Source organism: Pseudorasbora parva, chromosome 16, assembly GCF_024679245.1.
Source record: "Pseudorasbora parva isolate DD20220531a chromosome 16, ASM2467924v1, whole genome shotgun sequence".
NCBI lineage: Eukaryota > Metazoa > Chordata > Actinopteri > Cypriniformes > Gobionidae > Pseudorasbora > Pseudorasbora parva.
The window spans coordinates 30009762-30037247 of NC_090187.1; the positions used below are offsets into that span (position 1 = coordinate 30009762).

Genomic DNA, 27486 nt, shown 5'->3' on the forward strand with positions numbered 1-27486 from the left:
CCTAACTCTACCCTTAAACTTACCCACACCACCACACCTGTCCCTAACCCTACCCTTAAACTGACCCACACCACCACACCTGTCCCTAACCCTACCCTTAAACTGACCCACACCACCACACCTGTCCCTAACTCTACCCTTAAACTGACCCACACCACCACACACCTGTCTCTAACTCTACCCTTAAACTGACCCACACCACCACACCTGTCCCTAACTCTGCCCTTAAACTGACCCACACCACCACACCTGTCCCTAACCCTACCCTTAAACTGACCCACACCACCACACCTGTCCCTAACCCTACCCTTAAACTGACCCACACCACCACACACCTGTCCCTAACTCTACCCTTAAACTGACCCACACCACCACACCTGTCCCTAACCCTACCCTTAAATTGTTTAGATAATTGTACTGGAAAACACAAAAATACTGTCTTTTAAAATATTTTTTTTTCCTTCTTCTTTTTTTTTTTTTGCAGTGTGAAATTGTTCTAACAAAAAACATACAGAAGAGATACATTATAACCAATTTTATAATGCATCCATCTTCTATACTAATTATTCTCTTGGTCTGAAAATGAAGATGTGAGCAGAACCGGCTTTGATGAAGCAAATTATGGACAACATAAAAGAGCTCCCTGTAGAATATCAAAAAGCTTGTGCCACTTTCATTGGAACTTCATTCATTTCTCTCCCTCGATTCCTTGGCACCAGTATCTAGATGAGGGCCTGAGATTGGGCCCTGCATACTGCATACGGCCTTGGCTCCTGCCTATAAAAAAGATAAGACCCTGCCTTAATAAAGAGATGTGGCATCTCCCAGGCAGTGTGCTGATGTGCTAGACATTTTCCAAATCAGCTCTGACTTTAATTAAATTCAGGGGCCCCATTCAGAGGCTTTGTGAGGAGCTGTTTTGTATGGCGGGTGAGGAGAGCGAGGAGTGCCAGGCATAATTTGCCCAGAGACGTGAGCTTGAAGAAGAGTGCCTGCAGCTCTAATAGTTTAATGCAGGTTTATTGATTAGCAGTTTAATGTACAACTAATGAATTGTTTCTTTAATACCCTTTGCACATCTATTTACCGGCCCATATGTATGGGCCACAGCACTTGCATAAAAGGGATAGGGGGAAAAGGTAAAAAAAAAAATGCTTTTAAGATGTTTGAAAAGCTGTGCTTACACATTTAGCATTGTGAGAGGTTTGAATCTGGGCATTTTTCAGGAATTCTGGCAATTTAAGGTCATCTTTATCACAAGAGTGCATGGGATTGGTATTTGAGCGTTAACAAAGTTAGTCTAAAACCATATTCAGCTAATCATTGTGATTTGTTTGTAGTGTTTTAATAATATATATTGGAAAGAGTATATACATTACAACTTAACTGAGATGAACTGGAAAGTTTTTTATTTGACACTTACTTTGCCTAAAAGTGTATACTTGGACACCTCCACATACTTCTTCCACCCATGACACAAATAATTTCATCAGAACCATGTCCCCAAAGCCCTTTGCCTACATTCCTGACACTTTGCATCCTCATTTCTCACTTTGGGTTGGGTTGTGTAATTGTGCCGTCTGGCCTGGAACGCTAACCCAGATAAGAGTAGAGTTTTCCATGCAAGGCCATCTCTGCGACTACCCCCATAACAGCTTTTCTGCCCTCGCGGGGTGAAAGCCTTTTGTCACCCCCAGGGCTCTGAAAGCACCGCCGCTCTCTCGCCAATTGTTTTCGCATTTTCTGCATTCCTGTTCCAGATAAAAGCTGAGGCCTTCTAGAATGCCGCTCCACTGGCACCAGGAGCGATGTGGACTAGCTGATTGGGTTGAAGGGGGGAGAATGGGCGGTCGAGGCCCTGGAGAAATGATGAACAAGTATCCCCAATCTCTCTGGAGAAACTGCCTTTTCCAATGCAGTGCTCCGATTATCACCCGTGGACTTTATGCACAGGTTTTCCTAAATGTAAGGAGCAATAAAGATGCAGTAAAGCACTTAAGCAATAGAGCACTGTCATGAAACAGCGACACAAGCAAAGCTCAGCAATGCTGAAAAAGATTGTAGACGAATTAAAATGAGCTAAACAGTAGTAAACCTCGACACCCTGCCTTGCAGCTCTCTCAGCATCCGTAGAATTAATTTAAAGGAACAGTTCACCTAAAACTAAATAAAAAAATCTGAATCACTGCCATGCTGTTTAAAACTGGATTTGTTGGGCATTGCTACTTCTTTCATGAACTAACATTCCAGGGACAACTAGAAATTATATCAAGAGCTTCAGTAAATATCACCTTAAATTTCAGTCTACACAACGCTTCAGAATATTTGTAAAATAGCACATATGGACTACTTTTTTTATTCTTTATTTTGTTATTTTGGAGCCCCTGTCTTGATTCACTTTTATTAAAGGTTCAGTGTGTACTACAGAAATGCAATATAATATACATAACTATGTTTTCAGTGGAGTACAAAGACCTTACATAATGTACCATTTTGTTTTTATTGCTTTAGAATAAGCCATTTCTATCTCTATACACCGCGGGTCAACTTTCAGTGATTAGTGACTATTCAGTGACTATTTTGTGCCGTCATGTTTCTCGAGTAGCCCTAAACGGACAAACTGCTCGACAGGGTGCTAGTCACACTTTGCTCTCTCCAACAACGACATTTGTGTCCTGTGTCGGCCACCGTAGCTTCTCTATGTGGTCAGAAAGGGAGGGGGTGAGCATTTGGGGAAGCAATTCACAACCTCACCACTAGATGCCAGTAAAATTCATACACTAGACCTTTAAAATCACACAGGTTAGAAACGACATGAGTGTGAGTAAATCCTTTTTGGCTGAACTATTCCTTTAAGCAGAAGAGTAGATTCTTCAAATAGCAGCAAGAGCTCAGCTCAGCAATACTGAAAAATGTTGAGGATAAATTACAAATTAGCTAAACATCTCTGAACCCCGCCACCCTGTCTCAAATTTAAAAGCAGTCTGGGCCCTTCCTTGCGGCTCCAGAGGGTAGACAAATCCCTCAGCATTCACAGACCTCATTTAAAGCCAACCTCACGCTTGCTCATCAAAGCGTGACTTTCTCTAACTCCAGGAAAGGAGCAGAGTTCCCTGGACCTTAGTGGGAGCAAAAAAGCAAATCATCATTGTGGAAAAATCTCTGGCAGGGGAAAGGCAGGTCACTCCAGTTGATACAACAGAGCATACTGAGATAAATCCACCCCGGCTTCAATTAATCTATTTGCATGACATGAGAGTGACTTCTTGATTTTGTTAAAGGGAAAGTGAATTATACTTTTATCATTAAAAAAAGTAGGTCATGCTAATTGCTCTTCGTTGGAGCCAAACTTGGATGTAATTGAGAATTTGGGAAAGGCTGAGGGCTGTAATTAGTTTAGAAAATGTGGCATTGTATTGCTATGGCAATGGGGGCAATTTCTGGCTATACCTGTGTCAGAAGGCCTGGCTGGATCTGTAGAGGCTGGGCACCAGGGGCCTGTGTTACTATGGGAACTGCATTCTCCATCCGCACCGAGTAACCAGTGTGTTTAGAGGGTGATGCTTGCAAACCTGGGAAGAAATAACAAGGTAAACATAGCAAGATAGCTTAGCCAGAAATTAAACTTCTGTCATTATTTACTCATTTCGAACTTGTACTGTATGAGATTTTTTGCGCAGGTCTCCCAATACAACCACCACATAAACGCCACATCATTAAAGTAGCCCTTTCAACTACACTACCGTTCAAAAGTTTTTTTTAAAAACTCTGATGCTCAACAGGAATGCATTTATTTGATCAGAAATACAGTAAAAACAGTAGTATTGTGAAATATTGTTACAATTTAAAATGACTATTGTCTATTTTAATATGGTTAAAATGTACTTTATTTCTGTAATGGCAAAGCTGAATTTTTCAGAAGACATTACTCTTATCTCCAGGGTCACATGATCCTTCAGAAATTGAGCAGCGTATTCTATTTTTTTATTTTTTTGCCGTATGATAACAGCAAATATTTCCACTTCTGTCAGTGAAATACCATCAATATGTAACAACATAAATTTTTGTCTGTTCATCACATAACATGGTTTAAGAGGCATTGGAATGTAGTGCACCACTTTTTTGATTCTTTAATGATGTTGTCGTTTTTTTGTCTGATGTTGATACAATAAACTGGCGTTATGGAAAATGTTATAAATGTTTTTTGTTTTTTTAAAGAATTTTTTTTTTGCAAACAAGTTCAGAAAGACATTAGAGTAAGTAAATAACACAGAATTTTCATTTTTTGGGGGGAATTAGTACTGACCCCTCTATAGACAGCAATTGAATTACCACTTTCGAGGCTCAAAGGCAGTAAGAACAACGTTAAAATAGTCCATGTGACTACAGTGGTTCAACCTTAATTTGAACAAAAAACTTTCTTCTAGCCTGTCAGACTCTTGTGCTGTTGACGTACTGAAAACAGTGCAGCTCTTCCAGAACGCCGACTCATCATTGGCCGAAGCCGCTCGTGTGAGCACCACGACGTATGCGTGTGATGCTGACGCAGGAGCTAGTCAATGGTGAGCCGCCGTTCTGCCGCAGAACTCGGAAGCACTGCGCTGTATTTACTACGTCAAAAGCGTAGGAGACTGACATAGATGAGAAGAAATTGTTGAATAAAGTTGTTATTTTGTTTGTTTTTTGCGCATAAAAAGTATTCTCGTCGTGTCATACAATGAAGGTTGAACCACTGGAGTCACAATGACTATTTCAAGGATGTCTTTTCTACCTTTCTGAGCATTGAAATTGAAAAGTGTTAATTAAATTGCTGTCTATGGAGGGGTCAGAGAGCTCTTGGATTTCATCAAAAATATCTTAATTTGTGTCCTGAAGATGAACAAAGGTCTTACGGGTTTTAAAGGTTTTACGGGCACTAAAGACGTCGTTAAAAAGCCCATCTCACTACAGTGGCTCTACAAAAAAATTTTTGAAGCGAAGAGAATAGTTTTTGTGCACAAATAAAACCTAAATAACGACGTATATATAAACATTATGAATCAGTGTATCGATTCATGATTCGGATCGCCAATGTCACGTGATTTCAGCAGTTTGGCGGATTGACACGCGATCCGAATCCTGAATCAATACGCTGATTCATAACGGGTCCAAACTTTGTTTTGAAATCGGCCCATCACTATATAAGTCGTTATTTCATTTTTTTGCGCACAAAAAAACTTGTTGCTTCACAAAATTATTGTAGAGCCACTGTAGTGAGATGGGCTTTGTAACGACGTCTTTAGTGCCTTTTATGGGTCTTGAGAGAGGAAATGACATTGGTGTCAATGAAGGCTTGTCTGAGCCATCGGATTTCAACTAAAATATCTTCCCTTGTGTTCAGAAGATGAACGGAGGTCTTACGGGTGTCGAACGACTTTAGGGTAAGTAATTAATGAAAGAATTTTCATTTTTGGGTGAACTATCCCTTTAATATCTGCTGACACTTTATTGTGATGGTCCCCCAACAGACATTCTACTGACTATAAGTAAGTTTGACTTAACTTATTTTAACCCCTAACTCTACCATTCTACTACTATTCGACTAACACCTTTGAGAGTTAGTAGACATGTAGGTACATTGTTACGTATAGTCACCAGAATGTGTTAAAGGGACCATTAAAATACAGTAAAACCTAATTTACTGCATGTAACTTTGCCAAAGATATATCAGGAACATTCAGGGTTGTATTTGTATAAACTAAAACAGCTCTCACCTTGGAAGCCAGGTGGGCAGACGATGAGGGCCTGCTGGAAGGGATCGGGTCGGGCGGCGCAGAGTTGTGGTGCACCGGGCTGGAGGGGCATGGTCCTGGGGGCCACAGCAGCCATGGGGGCAGCAGAAGGCTGGTAGAGTGCAGATTGGTAATTTAGTATGGAGACATCGGGATTGGTAAGGGAAAGGGTGGCACTGGTGGAAGAGGGAGCCAGGTTGGTGGCCTAAAGGAACCGATGGGATCAAACAAACAAACAAACAAAGACAAACAAACAAAAGCATGAGGAAGTGGGTGTGGGGATTGGGTGGAACAATGATGAGAGGGTAAATTTCAAAGAATAGCAAATGATGGATATAAACTCCTTAAAATGTTTCTCAATATGCAGGATGGATGTACAAAAAAAATTGCTGATGAAAACTGCAGACACAGGAAGCATGCTTGATGTCAAGTAATTTCTTAGAGCGAATACCACAACCCCATTCTGCAATATTAACAAAATCTCTCTATTAGATGTGCAGACAGCGTTAGGGTTCCAGGCATGTTCTATAAAATGACTTATTGAGCGTGAGGGAAAAGGAAAGAGGAGGTGAGAGAGCTTCAATCAATGCTCTTGTGTTACAGTCTCCATCAATGCTAGGACCCTTCAACTCATTGAATTTGCTCAGTCTCATTAGCAGCAGATAATGATCCCTCTTTGCGCTAAAGCTATGATTAAATATACACACAGATCTAACTGGTGAGGGGAGAGAAAATCTGTTCTTCAAAGCCTCTGCTCTAGATTTCCCCTCCAGTGCTTTTTAATCTGGCCTGACTGCAGCACATTCATCTGTTTATTCATCTATCAATGCGGAATTTGCGCCGTCTAGGAGGTTTGATGAACGAGGGAACTCCCGCTCCTCCATCTAGAATGGTGAACCGAATGTGCTTCTCAAAAGAATTGTATGGGTCCTTCCATCATAGTCACTCTCTCTCTATAATGAAAACACAAGCCAAAAATATAGCCAGAAGTAAAAATATGAGTGCGGTAACATCACTAGAGAGAGTAAATGGCTGCTCAATACAAAAAAAGAAAAGCTTGGCTTAGCAGTAAGTGCACATGCCCCAGCATCAATATTTCGAGCTTTGGAGCTCATTTCGAAAATTAGTATGCCAGGCTTAAACACACAAATTTCCAATTGCCTGTTCTAAACTTCCAAAACCCACCGAAAAATGGTCTGAGCAATGGCGTAGTGGTCGGCACACATGCTCAGTCAATATGTTGAGCCATGGTGCTAATATGAGAAATATGGGTTTGAGTCTGGCCTAATCAAGTTCCAATGTGCCTGTTCAGAACAATCAAAATCATGGTACGAACTATGGCTTAGTGGTCTGACACACGCTTCAGCATAAATATTTTGAGCCGCGTCGCTCACGTGGGAAATTTGGGTTTGATTCTGGCCTACTCAGGATCTCATGTTCTTGTTTAGAACTTCCAAAACATAATACAATGATCCAAGCTGTGGCTTAATGGTATGTGGGCATGCTCAGACATCAAAATGTTGCTTTCACATATCTCAGTGTATTAAAAGTCACAAAAAATCCCCAAAAAAGGCATGAGGTCAAGGGGCAAGTCTGAATAGATCATGTTTAGATGTTAGCCCTCTCCACATTCCGCATTTTAAAACTATTTATTTGGAGTGTCTCGTCAACCAGCCCTATCTGTAACCTTGGTAGAAGGAGGTAGAAGAGGTTTATCATCTAGGCATGACCATCAAGCACATTTCCATGTAAAATGCCTGTCATTTCTTCCAAGATAGGGGTGAAAACAAAATATTAGACAAAAAAGACGTGCTTAAATTCTGGTGCGCCGTCAAAACCGCTTCGTTAACTTGAGGCTAGCGTTATTTACTTTCGTCTGTTACTAAAGCAATACCGTTTCATCTCATACCGCTGCTAGTAATTATAGACTTTTCATTAAGGTTTGTATGGGGAGAATTCAGTACAGAGCTTTTCATTTTTCATTTTCCCTGTTTAGCAAGGCCGACGAGCACCAAGGGAGAGAGTTAATCAATACGCCGCCATGGCATTCATCACACAAAATAAACACTTCACCCTCACAGCTGGCTAATGCTACACAAGCTTTCCCTTCGAACACACTGAATGCCCTACACAATGTTTTTCTCATGACGTTACAGAGAGGCCGGAATGCTATAGCGTTACATGACTTTTTGACTTCAGACATGTTTATACGAAGGGGAAAGTCACATTTTGAGCCGATCAAAGAACTCAAAATGAAGGCATTATGGGATTCGTGCCTGGCCGACTGTCAGCAGTTTAGACAAACGCTCCCTGGTGAAGCTAAACTGCACTGAGGCAAAACAGGAGGAAACAAAAGGAGAGAAGGAAACAAAGTGGCGCAATCTTTAAGGCTGCAAAGAAGTAAAATGCAAGCCAAGCAGGAAGTAGAGGCTGTCATGTTGTTAATCAGCACATTGTGACAGAGAGCTAGAAGGCTGGAAACACACACTCACACACAGCCCAAATGGCCCATTATATGACTGGTGTTCTGTCCACCGAAGGAAGTCATCCGATACTGTTAGTGGTCAATGGGCCAATGCTACACTAATTTCTTTGGATCGTCCCACTGCAAATGAGTCTGTGCATGTAATGCAATTAATTATCTGCCGCTTTAAGGGAATATAAACTGTACTAGGGATCAGCAAGGGTTTAAGTAGCAACTGAATTCATATAACGTTTTTTTGTCATATATAGCTTGTTGTCGTGTTTGTTCTGACGTGGCTGTAGTTGAGAGGTTGAAATATAAGTTAGCAATTTTTTTATGATTTGCTCCAACAACAAAAAAAGAAACTGGTCCATACACCAGAAAAATCTTATCTCCATTTCCATTAAACATCTAATTACATCATTTTAAGTAATTTTTTAAATTTTATATTAATTCAATAGCTTTATTTCAATTTAAAATATATTTTTAATATTTATGATCTTACAATTTATTTAGTTATATTTATTACAGTCTTGTTAAAGGATGTTTTAAGGATATTTATGCTGGAAATTAAGACAAAAATACAGATTCATATGTTTATAAATTTATTATTTACAAATTAAAAATAATTTAACAATTTAAGTATTTATGATATCATGATTTATTCAATAGCATGCATTATCTTTATTCTCAAATACATTTATTTTGAATTTTTATTCTGGTATATTAAATTATTTTCATAATTCTTCAGCTTATAGGATAATTTTTAGTCATTTTGAGCCGGCTAGCTCAGAAACTTAAAACAACAACAACAACAACAAACTTGATTTTTGTTTTAAATATCATAACTAACACATGTGTGTGTGTGGATACTAACCTGGCTATGCACAGTGTTAAGCTGGTTGTTGAAGGTCATGGTGAGATTGGTGGAGGTGCTGGGGGCTACATGTGTTATAAAGGGCGTCTTGCTCTGATTGACTGTGTCGTACATGTTCACCCGGCGCTTGCAAATCTCCATGTTCTGGAAGCAGGATTTGACGCTGCAGAAACAAAAAGAGCATAATCAGCGATCTAAACACAATAATATATTTGATAAAACTACATAACCTTTGCAACTCGTAACCCCACCCCAAAAAAGTTTTTTTGGTGGTGTAGTTGAACTTACTGTGTGCTGTGTGGGAAGTCCAGCAAGTGTGTCATTGTGACAAAAGGGTGGTTGAGTGTCTCTATGGGCGTTATTCTCTTGTCTGCGTCGATGGTCAGCATCTTGGTCAGCAAGTCAATAAACTCCCTCCTATCTGCCTTCTCTGCCAGCATGTCGCTGCCCTCCAAGTCTGTGGTCATATTCACCTGCGCACAACAAATAAAAAAAACAAAAAAACATAGACTGACATACAGGGACCACGTACTTTAGAGATCCTTAAATATGGTTAACAAGCTCTTGCATTCTTTTTCTGATGCAACACATCACCATGCCCACATGGACTCTGTACCCACTGAATTCCTCAGAAAAAAGAAATTCCATTGAATTTCACATTGTACAATAACAACCACAATGTTCTGCCTCTTGCTTGTTCAATTAAGACATATTTTGGCTAATTTAATCATGCTTTTAGTTAGCAATAAAAGTGTAGTGCACTCAACTTCATTTACTACCCGCAAAAAATCTGCACAGATATTGCAGGGGAAAAAATTTTAAACATTGTAATGCTTTAATCCAAAATAACAAAAGCCTATTTAGGTAATAATTGTAAATACACAGGACAGTGCTAATCCATGAATTAAGGAAGTCGAGAAAACTAGCAACCATAATAGCAGAATAAATCATCTTAAGGAACCAAATGTGTGTTCAATGCAAGCCTGGGTGTTCTCAAATGGTGGAATCTTTCAGCTGTATCTTCTGATCCAGCTTACATTTTACAGCTTTTGTAAATAATGCATGTGAGTATTTGTGTGTAAATAACTCCCATGTCCCGCAGTGCTTGACGTGTGCGGCTCTATTTATATACACAGGTCTGTCATTCAAAAAGTGTGAGGGTTTCTCAGAGGGCAGCAATAACCTTTCTGATATTCCCCAATATTTGCCTTCAAATTTACAGCTATTTACATGCCTTTTCATGCACATGAACTTTAATGACATCTCATCCTTAATCCGTAGGGTTTAATATGGAGTATATATACCATAAACCACTATATACCCTGCTATAACAGATTTAACTCTTAATTCTTCTAGAAGCGCATTTGTAAAGTCAGGCTCTGATGTTGGACGAAAATGCTTGGCTCGCAGTCTCCGCTCTAATTCATCCCAAATGTGTTCTATTGGGTTTGAGGTCAGGGCTCACCCATGTCTTTATGGTCCTTGCTTTGTGCGCTGGTGTGCAGTCATGTTGGAACAGTTGGGGGCCATCCCCAAACTGTTCCCACAAAGTTGGGAGCATGAAATTGTCCAGAAATTGTCTTGGTATGCTGAAGCATTAAGAGTTCCTTTTAAGGGGCAAAGCCCAACCCCTGAAAAACAACCCCACACCATAACCCCCCTCCACCAAACTTTACACTTGGCACAATGCAGTCAGGCAAGTACCGTTCTCCTGGCAACCACCAAACACAGACTCATCCATCGGATTGTCAGACAGAGAAGCATGATTCATCACTCCAGAGATCAGCGATTCATCACTGTAGAGTCCAGTAGCGGCGTGCATTACACCATTTACTGTGCATTGCAGTTGGTGATGAAAGGCTTGGATGCAGCTGCTCGGCCATGGAAACCCATTCCATGAAGCTCTCTATGCACTGTTTTTGAGCTAATCTGAAGGCCACACAAAATTTTGAGGTCTGTAGCTATTGACTCTGCAGAAAGTGAAAAGCATGCACTGACCCAGCTCTGTAATTTTACGTGGCCTACCACTTCATGGATGAGTTGCTGTTGTTCCCAATTGCTTCCACTTTGTTATAATACCAACAGATAACTACTAACAGCTGACCGTGGAATATTTAGCAGTGAAGAAATTTCACGAATGGATTATTGCACTGAGCTCCTGAGAGCGACCAATTCTTTCACAAATGTTTGTAGAAGGGTCTGCATGTCTGGGTTCTTGATTTTATACACCTGTGGCCATGGAGGTGATTGGAACACCTGAATTCATATTTGGAGGGGTGTCACAAATATATGAATACAATTGTATGTTATATATATTGTATGTAATTCAATATGATATTATTAAAAGATAATATAACTATAATACAATATAGTATTATCTATACATATAAGTTATATAACAAGAAGCAAATATAAATGAAGAAGAACAGACTATTTCAATATGACCTCTATACAATATAACAAATAAAAGTTGAAATCTGTAAATCAACCCATGGGAGATAAAAGTGGCTGTATTTGAAGAAACACACTTTTATTGTCTGATAGCTGTGTTTTGCCAGAGGTGAAAAGCAGTGCAGCAGAGCATTTTTATTGGGATTCCCTGACAGAGATGGCTAACGCATTTTTCATACCGCCATGCTGTTTATCCGTGGCCTAACAACCCCGAGCTATCAGATAAACCGCCAGTCACCAGCGCAAATCAGAGTCCTCTTTTATGCATGCTATTTTAGTCCACCTCTTTCTCTGTCTCTCTCTCTCTCTGTTTCCATCACCCTGCTGCATGATAAAGAAATAATCTTTGACACGAGAGGAAAAATAATCATTCAGGACGCAGAATATGAAACGCAAGCGAGGGTAGTGTCTGCATAGCTGCCATACACAAATCTTGCAAAAACAGTTATGCACGCACATTTAGTGAACTGTCTCTTGAAGATGATGAAACCGAGAACAATCATTCTTCTTGCTCTCCATTTCACATCTGACTGTCATTTTTAAATCGGCTGAAATCACAAGCGGCATATTCTCTGAGTGCAACAATTTAAAGACAGGTGCACATCATGAAGACAGCAGTGCAGATGTTCCTCATACAAACTGGCAGTGCTGCAACAGCGGAAAATGAACACGAACACGAGCACACACTTTGGCTGTTCTAAAGTCATATTCTAGTTTATAAAGATGTCTCTAGCCTTTAAACCTTCGCATTAAGGAGGCTTATTAAATAAATAAACCTTGTTAAACTTTTTTACTTGTTTGTTTGTATTTTGTATAATATTTTTTGTAGAATTATTATTATATAATATATACTATATAATATAATAATATTATAATATAATAATAATATTATAATTATAATAATATTAATAAATAATATATCATTGTTATTATTATTTTGTTAATTTGATTTCAAAATGTGTTTTATTTTATTACGATTTACTATGAAATAATAATAATAATTGATTTCAATCTTGTTTTGTTTTATTATGAGTCATTATTAAATAGATACATAGATAAATAATGAGTTTTTATCAAATTATTTTAATTTGATTTCAAATTGTTTTGTTTTATTATGATTTATTATGAAATAATAATAATAATAATAATAATAATAATAATAATAATAAATAATTTGTTTGATTTCAAATTGTTTTATATGATTTACTATAAAATACTACTTTTACTACTACTACTACTACTACTAAGTACTACTACTACTACTAATAATAATAATAATAATAACAAATATTTATTTGTTTATTTGATTTCATGGATGGATGGATGGATGGATGGATGGATGGATGATGGATGGATGGATGGATGGATGGATGGATGGATGGATGGATAGATAGATAGATAGATAGATAGATAGATAGATAGATAGATAGATAGATAGATAGATAGATAGATAGATAGATAGATAGATAGATAGATAGATAGATAGATAGATAGATAGATAGATAGATAGATAGATAGATAGATAGATAGATAGATAGATAGATAGATAGATTATTATTATTATTATTAACTTTTTTTTATCGTGTTCACTTTTTTATCATTGTTATTAGAGTTTGTGTACGTCTACTACCTTTCAGCTTTTCAAAGATACTCCCTATCTTATTGAAAATATACATTTTCCATCCTTTTTTTGTTGTTGATGAGGATTGAAACAACATTCCTTTACATTTCGTTGACTGTACGTTAAGTGTTCTAGCCCACTGCAGAATATTGGACAACAGAGCAAGTACTTCAGATCATAACACCAGATCATGATCACTTGCATATAAGCTACTATAATTTGCTAATTTGCTATGTTTTTCTTTCTCTAATAAAAATATATATATATATATATATATATATATATATATATATATATATATATATATATATATATCATAACACCAGAGGACCAGACCTGAAAATGAGGCTCTGATGTAATTCTTGTTAAGCAAGGTTGTTGTACAGGACATGAGTATTACAGATTAACCATATCCAAGCATAAGAATATTTCCTTGAATTCATCAGACTTTGCTGTAAATTAGATCAGCCATTTTTATCTGATGAAGCGGGATGGAGTCAGTTCTTATGGGAAAATCCAAATTGAGGTTTGCGTCATTTTTGGCCTGGACCATTCAGACATCTGACGACCGGCCGGTGATGAGGCGTGCTGATTTCAATAACTTACAGAAAGCAAAAGGTCATAATTCACGTGTCTTATCATTCAATAGTTCCCAGGGGAATAAGGTTCCCATGCACCATTGTGCTTTCGAGTCATGTCCTTTGTTACATAATATCAAAGTTTTCTGCATAACAGAGTGTGAGTATTACTGGAAACTCTCCACACAGAGTCGGAAGCAAAACATTTTTGAAGGTGAGGTAGGTTGTTATTCGCCATGAGCCAGATTTCTGCTTCTGTTGAAGCTGAAGGCAGGTTTTGTGGTATGAACAAAAGTACAAGACTCCTACCTGTGCCATATCATCCAGGCAGTTGAAGATGTACTTGCGAGCCTCTTTAGATTTGATCCCCGTCTCTGCCTCATGGTCCTCAGGTGTCTGAAAGTACAAACAGAAATGGCTTCCACTTTAAAATAAAATAAAATAAAATCATCAAACACTGGAGAAACACTTTCAACATCAAAAATAACCAAAGTTCAATTTCTGTCATCCTTTACTCACCCTCTTGTCATTCCAAACCTTTTATGACTTTCTGGTGGAACATAAAAGAAGATATTTGCATAATGTTGGTAAGTTTCGGTTCTCATTAACTTCCACTGTATTTTTCAATTTGTCCATACAATGGAAATCAATCAGAACCAAAACTGTTACCAGCATTTTTCAAAACATCTTCTGTAGAAGACACAAAGTCATACAGGTTTGGAACAACATGAGGGTGAGTAAATTATGGCAGGATTAAAAAATTTGGATGGACTGTCCCTTTAAAGATATGGAAGAGCATCATGAAACACTAACATGTGACTTACAACATGGAAAGGGATTTTGGAACTGGCAATATTTTTTGGGAAAATTCAAAATCCAATACTAAACCTCTTGCATGTCTCAATTATTTCACCTAGACAGCAATGGACAGCTGAAGTGAAAATACTCACATTTGTCTCCCATAGAAGACAACGTCTTAAATTTGCTCAGAATTTGAATAAAAAAACCTTTTCAATAATCACTTTTAAGAGCAAATCATCTTGGATGTGCTATTCACTTGAATTGTATGTCAACTGAATGTGTCTAGTTTTCATTATTTTAGGAAAAACATCTGAGGCAAAGTTGATACTTAAACAAAACATAACTGAGAACTCCATTAAGATTCCTGAACTATGAAAGATAAAACCTTATCTCTTGTACTTGAGTTAAGTATTTCTACAGTCCAAGACACAAGCATTGAGGGCCAAAATGTTTAAAGAGGTATTGACTATGCAGGAGGACAAGGTTTTTTTTATTAGTTTTATTGGATCCATATCATATATATGAAGGGTTAGGAATGCAGCTTGCAGTTGCATAGGGGATTCAATATCATCAAAGTTTTCCCATGTGAAGCTTTGAAAAGTTCAACAAAAGTTAATCTAAAGAGAAAACTATCGACTATGGGCAACCAGACACCGGCCGGCAAGGATGGGGGAATGTGGAGAGAAACATAGCATAAGGGTACGGAGGAATGAAAGAGGGAAGAATGAGAACGGGTCGTTAAGCAGGATTTATCCCGCGTTGCTCTGGTTGCCGAGTCCTCTCACACAAAACTCATTTAGCTCGCGTTAGACCCTTGGCCGGTTAAAAGGGTGTAGTGGATGTGACAGTTTAGAAAGTGAGGGAATGAAAGAAAAAGATATTGTAGCTGTATATTATATGCAAACCAAGCGAGACAGATTAAGGAAGTGTGAAAGTGAAACAAGGTGAGGGAGTTTACCTTAAGTCTCCATAGAGGATAGGTGGAGTCGGGGTCTCTGTTGAAAAACCTGGTTGTTTTCGTCCCTGCACTTAACAGATACTCTGCTGGCAAGCCCTGCGTTTGAGAGATGTACCGGATCTGGTAGAGGACAAACACAGGCAATATGAGATTTAAAGCTTATGTTACACATTTGGTGCTGGATATTCATTGCTTTAATACAGTTAAATGGCATAAAGAAAAAGATTTTCTTGCTCATTTTATATATGTAGATGTACAATCATAACAAAGTTTTTAGACTCTATATTGTCAACTGGTGTGTCAAGGTGGCTTATGTAAATAAATAAATAAATAAATAAATAAATAAATAAATAAATAAATAAATAAATAAAAGACCTTGTTTTCTTTTTTCCTTGCATTTCGTATCATATTTTTAAGATATAATATATGCTATATGATATAATCATCATTATTCATAAGTAATATATCTTTATTATTATTCAACTGTTCAAATTATTTAAAAAATATTTATTATGATTAACTATGAAATAATAATAATATGTTTATTTTATTTCAAATTGTTTTATTTTATAATGATTTACTTTGAAATAATAATGAAAATAGTAATACATTTTAAGTTGTTTATTTGATTTAATTTTATTATGATTTATTATTAAATAAAAAAATATAACTTAATAAACAAATAGATTATTTTTTTCACTGCTTTGACAGTTAAAGGGCAAAGGGGATTTTCTCACTCATTTTATATATGTAGACATACGATCATAACATAACGTTTCTCCAGTTTATACTGAAACTAAGCTGCAAAAACAGGTTATATAGAAATTGTCATTATAAAATCCATAGTAAAATGTAGAATTCATAAAAAGTATAGTAATTCTAATAAAAATAATGATAAAACAAATGATTTTCTCAGTCTTTAAAACTTTAGTGCATGCAACACGTCTAAACAAAGTTATATTTTACTTTGTAAATGTATATTTATACTGTATTATATATTTTTTTGTAATTGGTTGTATTAATTTTATTTCATCATCATCAAGCCCTTTCTTTTAAAGATGTAACCTGTTAATTTGCATTTTATTATTAATTATATTCAATTGTATATTATATCAGGCCTTGACAGTACAGTACAGTACAGTACAGTAAAAGCAGGTCATGAAAAATGAAATGATTCTGATTTTTTGTGCAAGAAACCTTGACTAATGCTGTAAGCGGACTTCTGGGAAATGCAACAGTGAGCTGCGTTAGAACAGACTTATGACATTTTGTCTGCTCGAAAACATATCAGTCACTTGGCTGCCACGGTGATGACAAAACTTCCACATTCCAGCATTAGAAGCCGAGTAAACAGCACCTGTGATGAATGCTGTCACCATGAAACTGACTTGCCCTGCCAAAACCTCTTTTTACAGGTCTGCGTGGCTGCTGCAATTACACAGAATGCCATTTCACACACCTGAAAAACGGTAATACAAGAGTCTGGCAACCAAAGAAATCCACAATAATAATAATAATCTCTTCCATGGCCCCTGAAATCGATGGTATCCTGAGAACGAGCTCATAGCTGCTCAAGAGACCTTGATCACTATGTTTGGCTCATTTACCGTCTTATGAAATAGAATAACAGAGTTTTTTTCCATTCACATTTTGAGGATTCCTGCTCGTGATTTCAAATGAGTGTCATTATTAGAAATGAGTCAAAGGTGCCGCAAAGGCTGGGAATAAATCCTCAAGCTTTGTTTTTAGATGAAAATCAAAAGTAAATTAGGCAGCCAAGTTGTCCCTAATGCAAGACCTTAGAAATGCTTCCCAAACACAAGACCTCATAAATGCACCAAATGAGGGCCGGAAAAAAATCTATTACTCTGTAGTACACAGAAATGGTGGGAGACAAATCTGCAAAGTCCTTTGCTGTGTTTAAGAGCTTGTTAAAGATGGTTTTGGTTTGCTTAGAGCTAGAACATTGGCCCTGGGCTGTTCCATGAAGCCAGAATCATTTTTTTTTTAAAGAAAAGGCTCACTGTAGAGCTCGGGATCTGGGCTAATTGGGCAGTTTGTGGCATGTGTCCAGAACTACGGAGAGGCCAGAGAGAGATGAAAGTCAGTGAGACGACACACACACACTTCCACACAAACACACAGCACTTTAGGAGAGCTGAGAGAGCAGGGGCCCAGCCAACAGTCCGATTTGTTTTCTCTCTCTTAAGCACAAACAGTAATTGAGGGATGTTTTCACAGCCATTTTCTGAGAAAGGAGATGGCTCTCTCGGCAGGGCCACACATACACACAATCTCTCACACACACAAAGCAAGACTCCTCTGCTCCATCTCTCCAAATGAGTATCATACAGGGAATGTCATTTCATAACTTTCATAAGTCCTTTTTCCAATTGGAACACATTATTTCTTTACAGTGTGTCTACTTGTACCATTACTGACCATTGAATTTTAAAAACAGAAATAGCCAAGGATGGATTATGGGAACTGACCTGGGACATTGGGAACTGTCACCTGAAAGTGAGGCATTGCAAACATACATTTATATCAAAAAGTTATGAATGAACTTTTACATACGGCATTGCTGTCACTCTTATATTTGCAATGTAATTTCTCATTATTTGGACATTACATCTATTAGATTTTTAACAGCTATTGGACAAATTGGAATTTTGACAAGTTGTCATTTTCATGATTTTGAAAAAAGGGTCCAAATTCGAAGTTACAATTACAAGATATATACATGCTGTATCTTTAGAGTAATACACTTTTGTTCGAAAGTTTGAGATCTTTAAAGTTTGTGAAAGAAGTCTCTTATGCACACCAAGGCTGCATTTATTTGATTGAAAAGGCTGTCCAATGTTCTATTTTTATATATTTTAAATGCAATTTATTCCTGATTTATTCCTTCTCAGAAATCATTCTAATATGCAGATTTCCTGCTCGAGAAACATTTTTTTTTACCATTAATGTTGAAAACAAAACATTTTTGATCAACAGAAAGTACAAAATAAATGTTTATTTTAATTATGAATCTTTTGTAACACGATCAGTTTCTTTTCTGTCACTTTTGACAGTATAAGTTCCAAGAGGATTTTTTTTAAAAATTAAGTTTAAATTAAAGTTCCAAGAGGTCCGATCTCTATATTTCCTTCCCAGCGGAGGTCTGGACAATAATTTTTTGGAACAGGTATACATTTCCATCGGGGCAGCTGTAGTACTTTGAAAAAGAAAAATCCTTAACACAAAATAGTCATCAAAGATAAGAATCTTGGGCCTCGAGAGCCGAAAGCAATGACATTGAAGAATTTTTTTTTTTACCGGTATTTACCAAAAAGGTTAATATTTCCCATACTATCTCCCAACTGGGTATGAACATAAAAAGGTTAGATGTATTTCTTTATTTTTGACACCTATGTGTATGGCCTTGGGACTGAGAAAACAGGAGTGCAGGGTTTACCTCTTAAGAAAAGCATAGACAATTTAAAATTTTGCACAAAGTAATAAACTACTGTACTAAAAACAAACAACGTACATAATTTAATAATCAAAACTCTCATCAGCACAAAAAACAAAGATCATTTTCCAGAATCCAAATTATATGCTGATTAATAATACTAAATGTAAATATGGGGGTGGAAAAGTCTAAAAGCATTACCTTGTCACTAACCTGGTTTAGTTAAATGGCCGGAGTCATCTGTATGACAGATAAAAAATAATTGTATTTACTGCATTTTCTGAAGTGTTTTAGTAAAAGTATCTATTTTTCTGCTCGCCATGTTTCTGCTACTGCTGTTAACATAACCATGTCATCTGCAGCTCTTTAATGTGGCGATTTACATCTTTAGCTGGAGAGAAAAACAAAACGTACGGCGTGGAAAGGGCTTGAATGAAGCATGTTTGGCTCTAGTAAAAATATTAGACGATGTAGCACTGAAAGATAATTGCCATAAACGACCCGGAGTATTTGCAATATGTACTGCTCTGTTTTTTTGATGCGCTGCTCACTTTAAACCGTAAAAACGGTAAAATTACACAATTATGGTGGGCATCCATTTGCGCATCACTGGTATAAGGCATTCGTTTTGTTGAGCGCAGGGCATCAAGAGAGGGTCTGGTGCCTCAGGTGTCTCAAACCAGCCTTGGTAACAGCCACATGGGAACAGCCAGGGTAGAGTACAACAAATACCCTAACACGCACTGATGGCGGAAGCTTCTGACTAGCTGACTGCCAGTGCATGTCTGAAACCTCATCGCATGGCTCTATTCTGTTTCATTTATGATGCATTAAAGAATTAGTAAAACATTGTCTTACCTGGTCATACTCAGATGCTCCAGGGTACAGCGGCCAGCCCAGAAACAGCTCAGCGATGACACAACCCAGGGACCACATGTCAATGGCCTCACAGAAGGGCAGACCCAGGATGATCTCTGGAGCTCTGCAGACACAAAGAAGTGGAGGATGAACTTCAAGAACAGAGTCACAGCATTTTTATTTATGACCGTGGTTATTATAGTTAACTGAAAAAGCATTGCTTGAAATAAAACATAACATAAAATAAAAAATAAAAGATTAAAAAGTAACTTTTATTTAAAAAAAATTAAATTATTGTCTTCCACCGCAGAGAGAGGAGGGCCTGAGGGAAACATAGATGTTTTGGCCCAAATCCCGTTTATGTGCAACCTGTTCCATTCAGCCCAAAGTTGGCATTCGTTACTATGCAGCCGTAAGACCTCATTGTACCCGTTTAAGTTGACTGAGCTGAGCAATAAAGACAAACACAGAACACATTTTGTTGCCACGGACACAGCGGGTGGGGGCAGGAGGAGAGAGACGGCATGTGACACGGCATTATGGGTGCTGTGAATGTGAATTATGATTCCAAGAAGGTCTACTCTTTTGGATAGAGGGACTGAAGATAAATAAATGCCATATGGAGGGAAAAATATGTGAAAAGAGAGAGATGGGCTCACATTTCAGCAAGTCTTGTAGATGGCAGAAATGCAGCACTGTCTCTCTCTCTCTCTCTCTCTCTCTCTCTCTCTCTCTCTCTCTCTCTCTCTCTCTCTCTCTCTCTCACACACACAAACACACACACACACACACACACACATAATGGGCTGACCCCTCATTATTTTAGACAACATTGGATATTGGAAGAACAGATTGTACCAAGCAGTGCAATTTTTAACTAAAATTAAAATGTAGATACAACATGAATTAAAACTATTTAGAAATATCTATACTAAAGTTAAGACTGAAGTTAAACAAAAAATATAACAAAAGTATATATTTAAAAATATATAGAAAAATAGAAAAAAAAGTATATATACTGTATGCATATATATATATATATATATATATATATATATATATATATATATATATATATATATATATATATATATATATATATATATATATATATATATATATATATATATATATATATTAAAAAAAGTGTAAACGTGACTCACATTGCGGGTGTGATAAACACAAACACACGCAGCATATTGTCCTCATTCTCTTGCATATAAAAGGTCTGCTTAATGCAAAAATCTGTGGTGAGAAATTCACAACCCTGTTCCAAATCTGCACACATGGAAATATGGAGATCCTATACAGGCAGATGTGATGCGGTGAGAGTGTTTGAGTTCATTTGTGGCACATTTTGCATACCTTAAAAGCTGTCAGGTTGTGACCCAACAGGTGTGCGTTTGTTTGCATGCGTATCATTGTGCAGATTACATAAATGCATATAGGTGACATTATGCACACAAGTGCAAACAAAGTGTAAAACGTAAATCACATTGATTTTTTCATTTAGATCAAATATTATATATATAATATTTGGTCTAAATATAAAAAGAAAACATGAATACTGAAATACACTGTTTTAAAGTAAATTTAGGCATCACACATAATGAGTAGTATGAATAATGAATATTTATTTTGAAATGTACTAAAAATTATATTCACCTAAATGATAGATGTTTGTAGAGAGTTATGTGATTCAGATTAGATGGCAATATAAAGAAAAAAGATTAAACAGTTAATCCAATATTGAAATTAATATTATCCAGCATAAATTAATAAAAGATCATCCATTCCTATCATATTTACAAAAGTATGTAATCAAAAGTCAATGATTTCAATATGAACTCAATTTTTCTAATCAAACTATGAATTCCACTTTCATTTTAGTCCTTTACTTTTAGATGGCCAACAATTTGTCATCTCATTTGTTTCTATTTCTATTTCCCCAAGGAAGTCCAGGAGGAGCACCTGGGACAACAGAAACAAAAATACTACTCGCGGGAAAAGACTCATTCTGGGGGTTAATTCTCTTATTGGCTCTCACACAAGATGTGTGGGACATGACATCACCCTTCTGGAGTGATATCATGCCACCCAGCCTTGTGCATGCTGGTCTGCTCGATCTCATTCAAATAAGCCACGGCGCTACCAGCTGAAAGTATCTCTGCGACACTGAGGACGCATTACGGCCGCCACGTATGCAAATGCATATCCCACTTCAATCTTTTCTCCCTTCTTCCAATGCCATATGCAAAACAGACCAGCAGCTGCTGATGCAGAAGTTTCAGCTGGTGTGATAAACACAAACACACGCAGCACTAAATATCCTCCTCATTCTCTTGCATATAAAAGGTCTGCTTAATGCAAAAATCTGCGGTGAGAAATTCACAACCCTGTTCCAGATCTGAGCACATGGAAATATGGAGATCCTATACAGGCAGATGTGATGCGGTGAGAGTGTTTGAGTTCATTTGTGGTACATTTTGCATACCTTAAAACCTTTAAGGTTGTGACCCAACAGGTGTGCGTTTGTTTGCAAGCATATTGCGTATCATTGTGCAGATTACATGAATGCATAGGTGACATTATGCACACAAGTGCAAACATCCGATCCTGGGGTTGATATTTGCTTGGCAAGCCCAATGCAACCATGCTGAGGAAGTCATTTCTTGTACACAATGCCACTAAGGATAGTGCAAACAAGCACCGGAGCAACATCTTTGCACCCATCAGAACCACTGCAGTGTGCAAATAATCACCGGGTCTCCTGCATTGGGGTAAAAACTGTGTTGTGAATAAAGGGTAAGGCAAAGGTTATCCCACAAAGTGAAAGAGTGCTTTCCCAGTTCCTAAATAAAGCATAAGTCTTCTAAAGTCCTAAACCCATCATACCCGCATTCACATGTTCACTCAGTTGCTATTTGAGGCTCTGACATCATTCTGCATGGGCATGTCAAAAAGCATCGATCACAGCTGACCTTCAACACGGACCACCACTCATAACCACAGACACAGACAATGCCCTGCTTTTTTTTTCCCAGGCCACTCTACATCTCCCAGTGCTATTATGCTTTGTATTTCTGTCACAGTTTAGGAAATTATTATTATTAATATTTGTATTGTATTACAGTGTATTACTATTTATAAAAGTACATATAATACAACGCCCTCTCACACCTTATAGGGTTAGTTGACCTAAAAAATTCTCTCATTAATTACTTACTCTAATGTCGTTCGACACCCGTAAGACCTACTACTTTAAGGCGATAGAAATGCAAAACACAAATTAAGACAAACAAAGTTTCGAGCGGTTATGAATCAGCATATTGATTCATGATTCGGATCGCGTGTGAAAACCGCCAAACTGCTGAAATCACGTGACATTGGCGTTTCGAATCATGAATCGATACACTGATTCATAACGTTCGAAACTATGTTTTGAAATCGGCCCATCACTATATAAGTCATTATTTAATTTTGTTTTGTGCACAAAACTATTCTTGTCACTTCATAAAATGATTGTAGAATCACTGGAGTGAGATGGGCTTTGTAACGACGTCTTTAGTGCCTTTTATGGGTCTTGAGAGAGGAAATGACATTGGTGTCAATGAAGGCTTGTCTGAACCATCGGATTTCAACTAAAATATCTTCGTTTGTGTTCTGAAGATGAAAGGAGGTCTTACAGGTGTCGAACGAAATGAGGGTAAGTAATTAATGAGAGAATTTTCATTTTTGGGTGAACTAATCCTTTATTGGTTACATATTGCATAAAATGCAATACAAAATTCAATACATAATACACATTCACCGGCCACTTTATTAGATACCCGTTCAACTGCTTGTTAATAATAAATAATAATAATGTGTTCGATTTATATAGTGCTTTTCAAGGCACTCAAAGCGCTTTACATTGAAGGGGGGAATCTCCTCAACCACCACCAATGAGCCGCATCCACCTGGATGATGCGATGGCAGCCATACTGCGCCAGAACGCTCACCACACACCAGCTGATTGGTGGAGAGGAGACCGAGTGATGAAGCCAATTAGGATATGGGGATAATTAGGAGGCCACGATGGACAGAGGCCAATGGGCAAATTTGGCCAGGATGCCGGGGTTACACCCCTACTCTTTTTCCGAAGGACATCCTGGGATTTTTAACGACCACAGAGAGTCAGGACCTCGGTTTAACGTCTCATCCGAAAGACGGATTGTTAATGCAATCAGCCAATCACATGGAACTCAATGCATTTATGGTCAAGTCGATCTGCTGAAGTTCAAAATGAGAAGTTTTTTTTTTGATTTAACCCTTAAATGCATGAATGTTTTGCCAATCATTTTTACATATTCAAGACTTTAGCGACCTGCACCGATGGATCACTACATGACGCAATACCTAATATAAACATCTCCTTTTATATTATAATAGCAATTAGAGAAGAATTAAAAAAGCATATTTTGTTACCCTTTGGAGCTTGAAAGGGTTCAGATTGAGCAGATGTGTTATGCCATCATCACTGTCATCAGAGCTCATTTCAGTACACTCAGCATCTGGCTCATATTCGTCATCTCAAACATATTCTCAAAACTATCATCTTCAACATCTTCAAAATCAATATTTTGATTGCTGACAGCTTCTTCATCAGATTCACCATCAAGTGACAGTAATATTTGATTGCGTTCAGTACTTTCAAGTTTTTCTACATATTCTTTTGTTTTCTGCCTGCGGTAACTGAGTGATACATCACTTCATCATTGTGCATCAGACATTGACACCTTGTGAAATAAAGGTGAATTGCACTTATTCAGTCATAAAACATTAAATTATTGTTGTTAAGAAAAAATATATTTACACTTTTACACACCTCGAGTCATAACCTTATATATATGTTAAGGGTGTGTAAATATATATTTTTTAATATATATACAGTGTGTAAATATATATTTTTTAATATATATAAAAATAATATTTTTATATTAAAAAAAAATATATATATAGTATATATTATATAAATATAGATATATAGTATATATATATATATATATATATATATATATATATATATATATATATATATATATATATATATATATATATATATATATATATATATATATATTATATATATATATATATATATATATATATATATAAAATATATATATAGTAAATAAATATATATAGTAAATAAATATATGAATATCATAAATATATGAAATGGCCGGAACTACTTTAAGGCGATAGAAATGCAACAGTAACTCAAATAATAAACTCGTTACAAGCAAGTTCTGAGGAAGAGCATCCCTGAACGCACAACACCTCGAACCTCGAAGCAGATGGGCTACAGCAGCAGAAGAACACACTGGGTGCCAGTCCTATCAGGAAACTCAGGCTACAATTCCCCTGGCTCAACAAAATTGGACAATAGAAGACTGGAAAAACGTTGCCTGTTCTGATGAGTCTCAATTTCTGCTGCAGCACTGAGAGGGTCAGAATTTGGCATAAACAACTTGAAAGATTGAATCCATCCTGCTTTGCATCCTGATCCTCTGAGTGCCCGCTGATTGGCCGCTCTCCCTCTGGATCAATTTTAATATTCATGTCCTCGCAGCGCACTAAAGCAGCGGAGGCCTGAAGTTCCCGACGTGCCTTTTTAATAAACATTGTGTGAGGTGGGCTCATCGAGGGAAACATATAGATGTCTATCGTGCACCTGAGACTGCAGGCGAGGGAAAGAGTGATGAAACAAGGGGGCGAAAAGGAAAATAAGAGTTGGTGTGACAGAAAGAGAGGAATAGACAAAGAGCGAGAGAGAGCGAAGGGAGGTAAACGATGGAGACAAAACAAACAGTCCAGGCATGTAAGGACGTAAGACTGGGGGAGCTGTTTAGATTTCCATCTCCACAGAGTCAGACCGTGGCGTCATCTCTCCACAGTGCTTCAACAACTTACTAAAACAACCTTGGAAATAGTCCTCCCTTTTAATGTGCTCATATTGTGGGAGTGCTCTTTCATTTCAAGGGCCTGTGAACCTCTCTTTCTCCCGCTCTCTTCAAAATGCAGAGGAAATCGCTGACGACGCTGTCACTCTCTTCACTCCCTTTCTTTCGTCATTAGCATTCCCAAGACAGAAAGTGGAGAATGAGGGAGAGTGAGAGGGGAAAAAAACAAATGGATGACCTCTTCTCTTTAAATTCACTGTTATAGACACCTTTGTGAGAACTCACGATTGGCAAAATAAGGACTTAAATAAGGACAAAATCATTTAAAGGGTTACTTCAGCAATTAGCATATGGCTTTGTATCAGTAGAAACCCTGGAGTATATTCAAATGATTGTGCTTTCCCCCCTCATATCCCCTGAGACAAGAGATTTAGGCATTTTATTTCTGGAAAAATTCCTCCTATGATGCAAATTGACGATATTTGCATCATAGGAGGAATGTTTGGCCAAAGGCTAAAGACTACAGCCAGCAGAGGGAGCCATTTCGGCATTTTTTGAACCCGCACATGGGGGATGGGAGATTACACTCAGAGCTCAGCTCGCAGCTACAGGCACTCATTTAAACGTAACTTTGGTCAGCAATGTAAGTCTTTTAACTTCTCAAATTAATTTCTAAGAAAGTTAAGCTTGCAAAGGCATGAACTGAAACGTGCCAGACTGAACTCGCGTTGTGAATGTATGCCGCGAGTGTAGTCGCGATTACCTCAGCTCTCATCATGAGAGCTCATCAGCTCATTTATCTCACTCCTGCAGTTAGTGCTCAGTGCTGTGACACTCACGCGGTGACTCACTCATTATATTAAACAGACACGTTCAGTTTTTAATTGTAGTGTCTTCTCCAACTCAGTCACAGTAATCCAGTAGGTGGCTTTGGGAATGGCCTCACAGGGCAGCGAAGCATTCTGGGAATTATAGTCTTTCATCCCCATGAGACAAAAATACATTTTCTGTCTTTTCTCAGTCTAGAAGGCGCCAAATTCAAAAATAATTTCACATTTCTACTACACTGATGACCCAGTTAAAATACTGATTCATCTTCCCAAGCGCTGAAGTACCCCTTTAATAATAAGAAATAAATGTAGATGTATTATTTTACCCATGTTTTGAATGTGAGTTTGCAATCCAAATCTGATGTAAATATGTGTATTGCAAAAATATGGCAATACATCTTTCTTTGATTTTCTAGTCCAGTTGTCTGACTATCACCAGACCATCTCAGTCTTTTTTTAAATCTTTTCTTTTTACGGCACAAGAGGTGTGATCAATGGGCATTGTTCAAATGACTCTGTATGCAATTGGATATTCCTTCAACCAATCAGATCACAAGAGGAGTGATCAGTGGGAGTTACTGAATTCACATCCGAGACACTGAGCAGTGTTGCCCGATTCATGAACAAATAGGTGTGTTTTGATATCATACACCGATTGGTCTGTGCAGCGCTGCTTTCAGTCAAACACACCTTATGATTCTTCTTTTTGTGAATCAACTCATGAACTCACTGTAAGTTATACAAAAAGTGGTTATTGAATCAACATCTTAAAGGGACAGTTCACCTACATTTTTTTATTCTGTCATCACTAACTCACCCTCAAGTTGCTCCCAAACTGTATGAGTTTCTTTGTTCTGTTGAACACAAAAGAAGAT

At 37.4% G+C, this 27486-nt stretch overlaps 1 protein-coding gene across 2 annotated transcripts in view; it reads right to left on the minus strand.

Annotated features, from left to right (window-relative positions):
- The window catches only part of hipk2 (homeodomain interacting protein kinase 2), a 119731-nt gene that overhangs the window by 15075 nt on the left and 77170 nt on the right, over window positions 1-27486 (minus strand). Inside the window, exons 3-9 of one of the 2 annotated variants that reach the window (XM_067420208.1) lie at window positions 19837-19960; window positions 15522-15641; window positions 14072-14158; window positions 9401-9585; window positions 9113-9275; window positions 5754-5883; window positions 3451-3572 (exon numbers count right to left, since the gene is read on the minus strand). In XM_067420208.1, the coding sequence (XP_067276309.1) occupies window positions 3451-3572; window positions 5754-5883; window positions 9113-9275; window positions 9401-9585; window positions 14072-14158; window positions 15522-15641; window positions 19837-19960 (931 nt within the window). Of the gene's footprint in view, window positions 1-3450; window positions 3573-5753; window positions 5977-9112; window positions 9276-9400; window positions 9586-14071; window positions 14159-15521; window positions 15642-19836; window positions 19961-27486 lie in introns of both variants that reach the window. The other variant, XM_067420207.1, reaches the window with a different exon arrangement.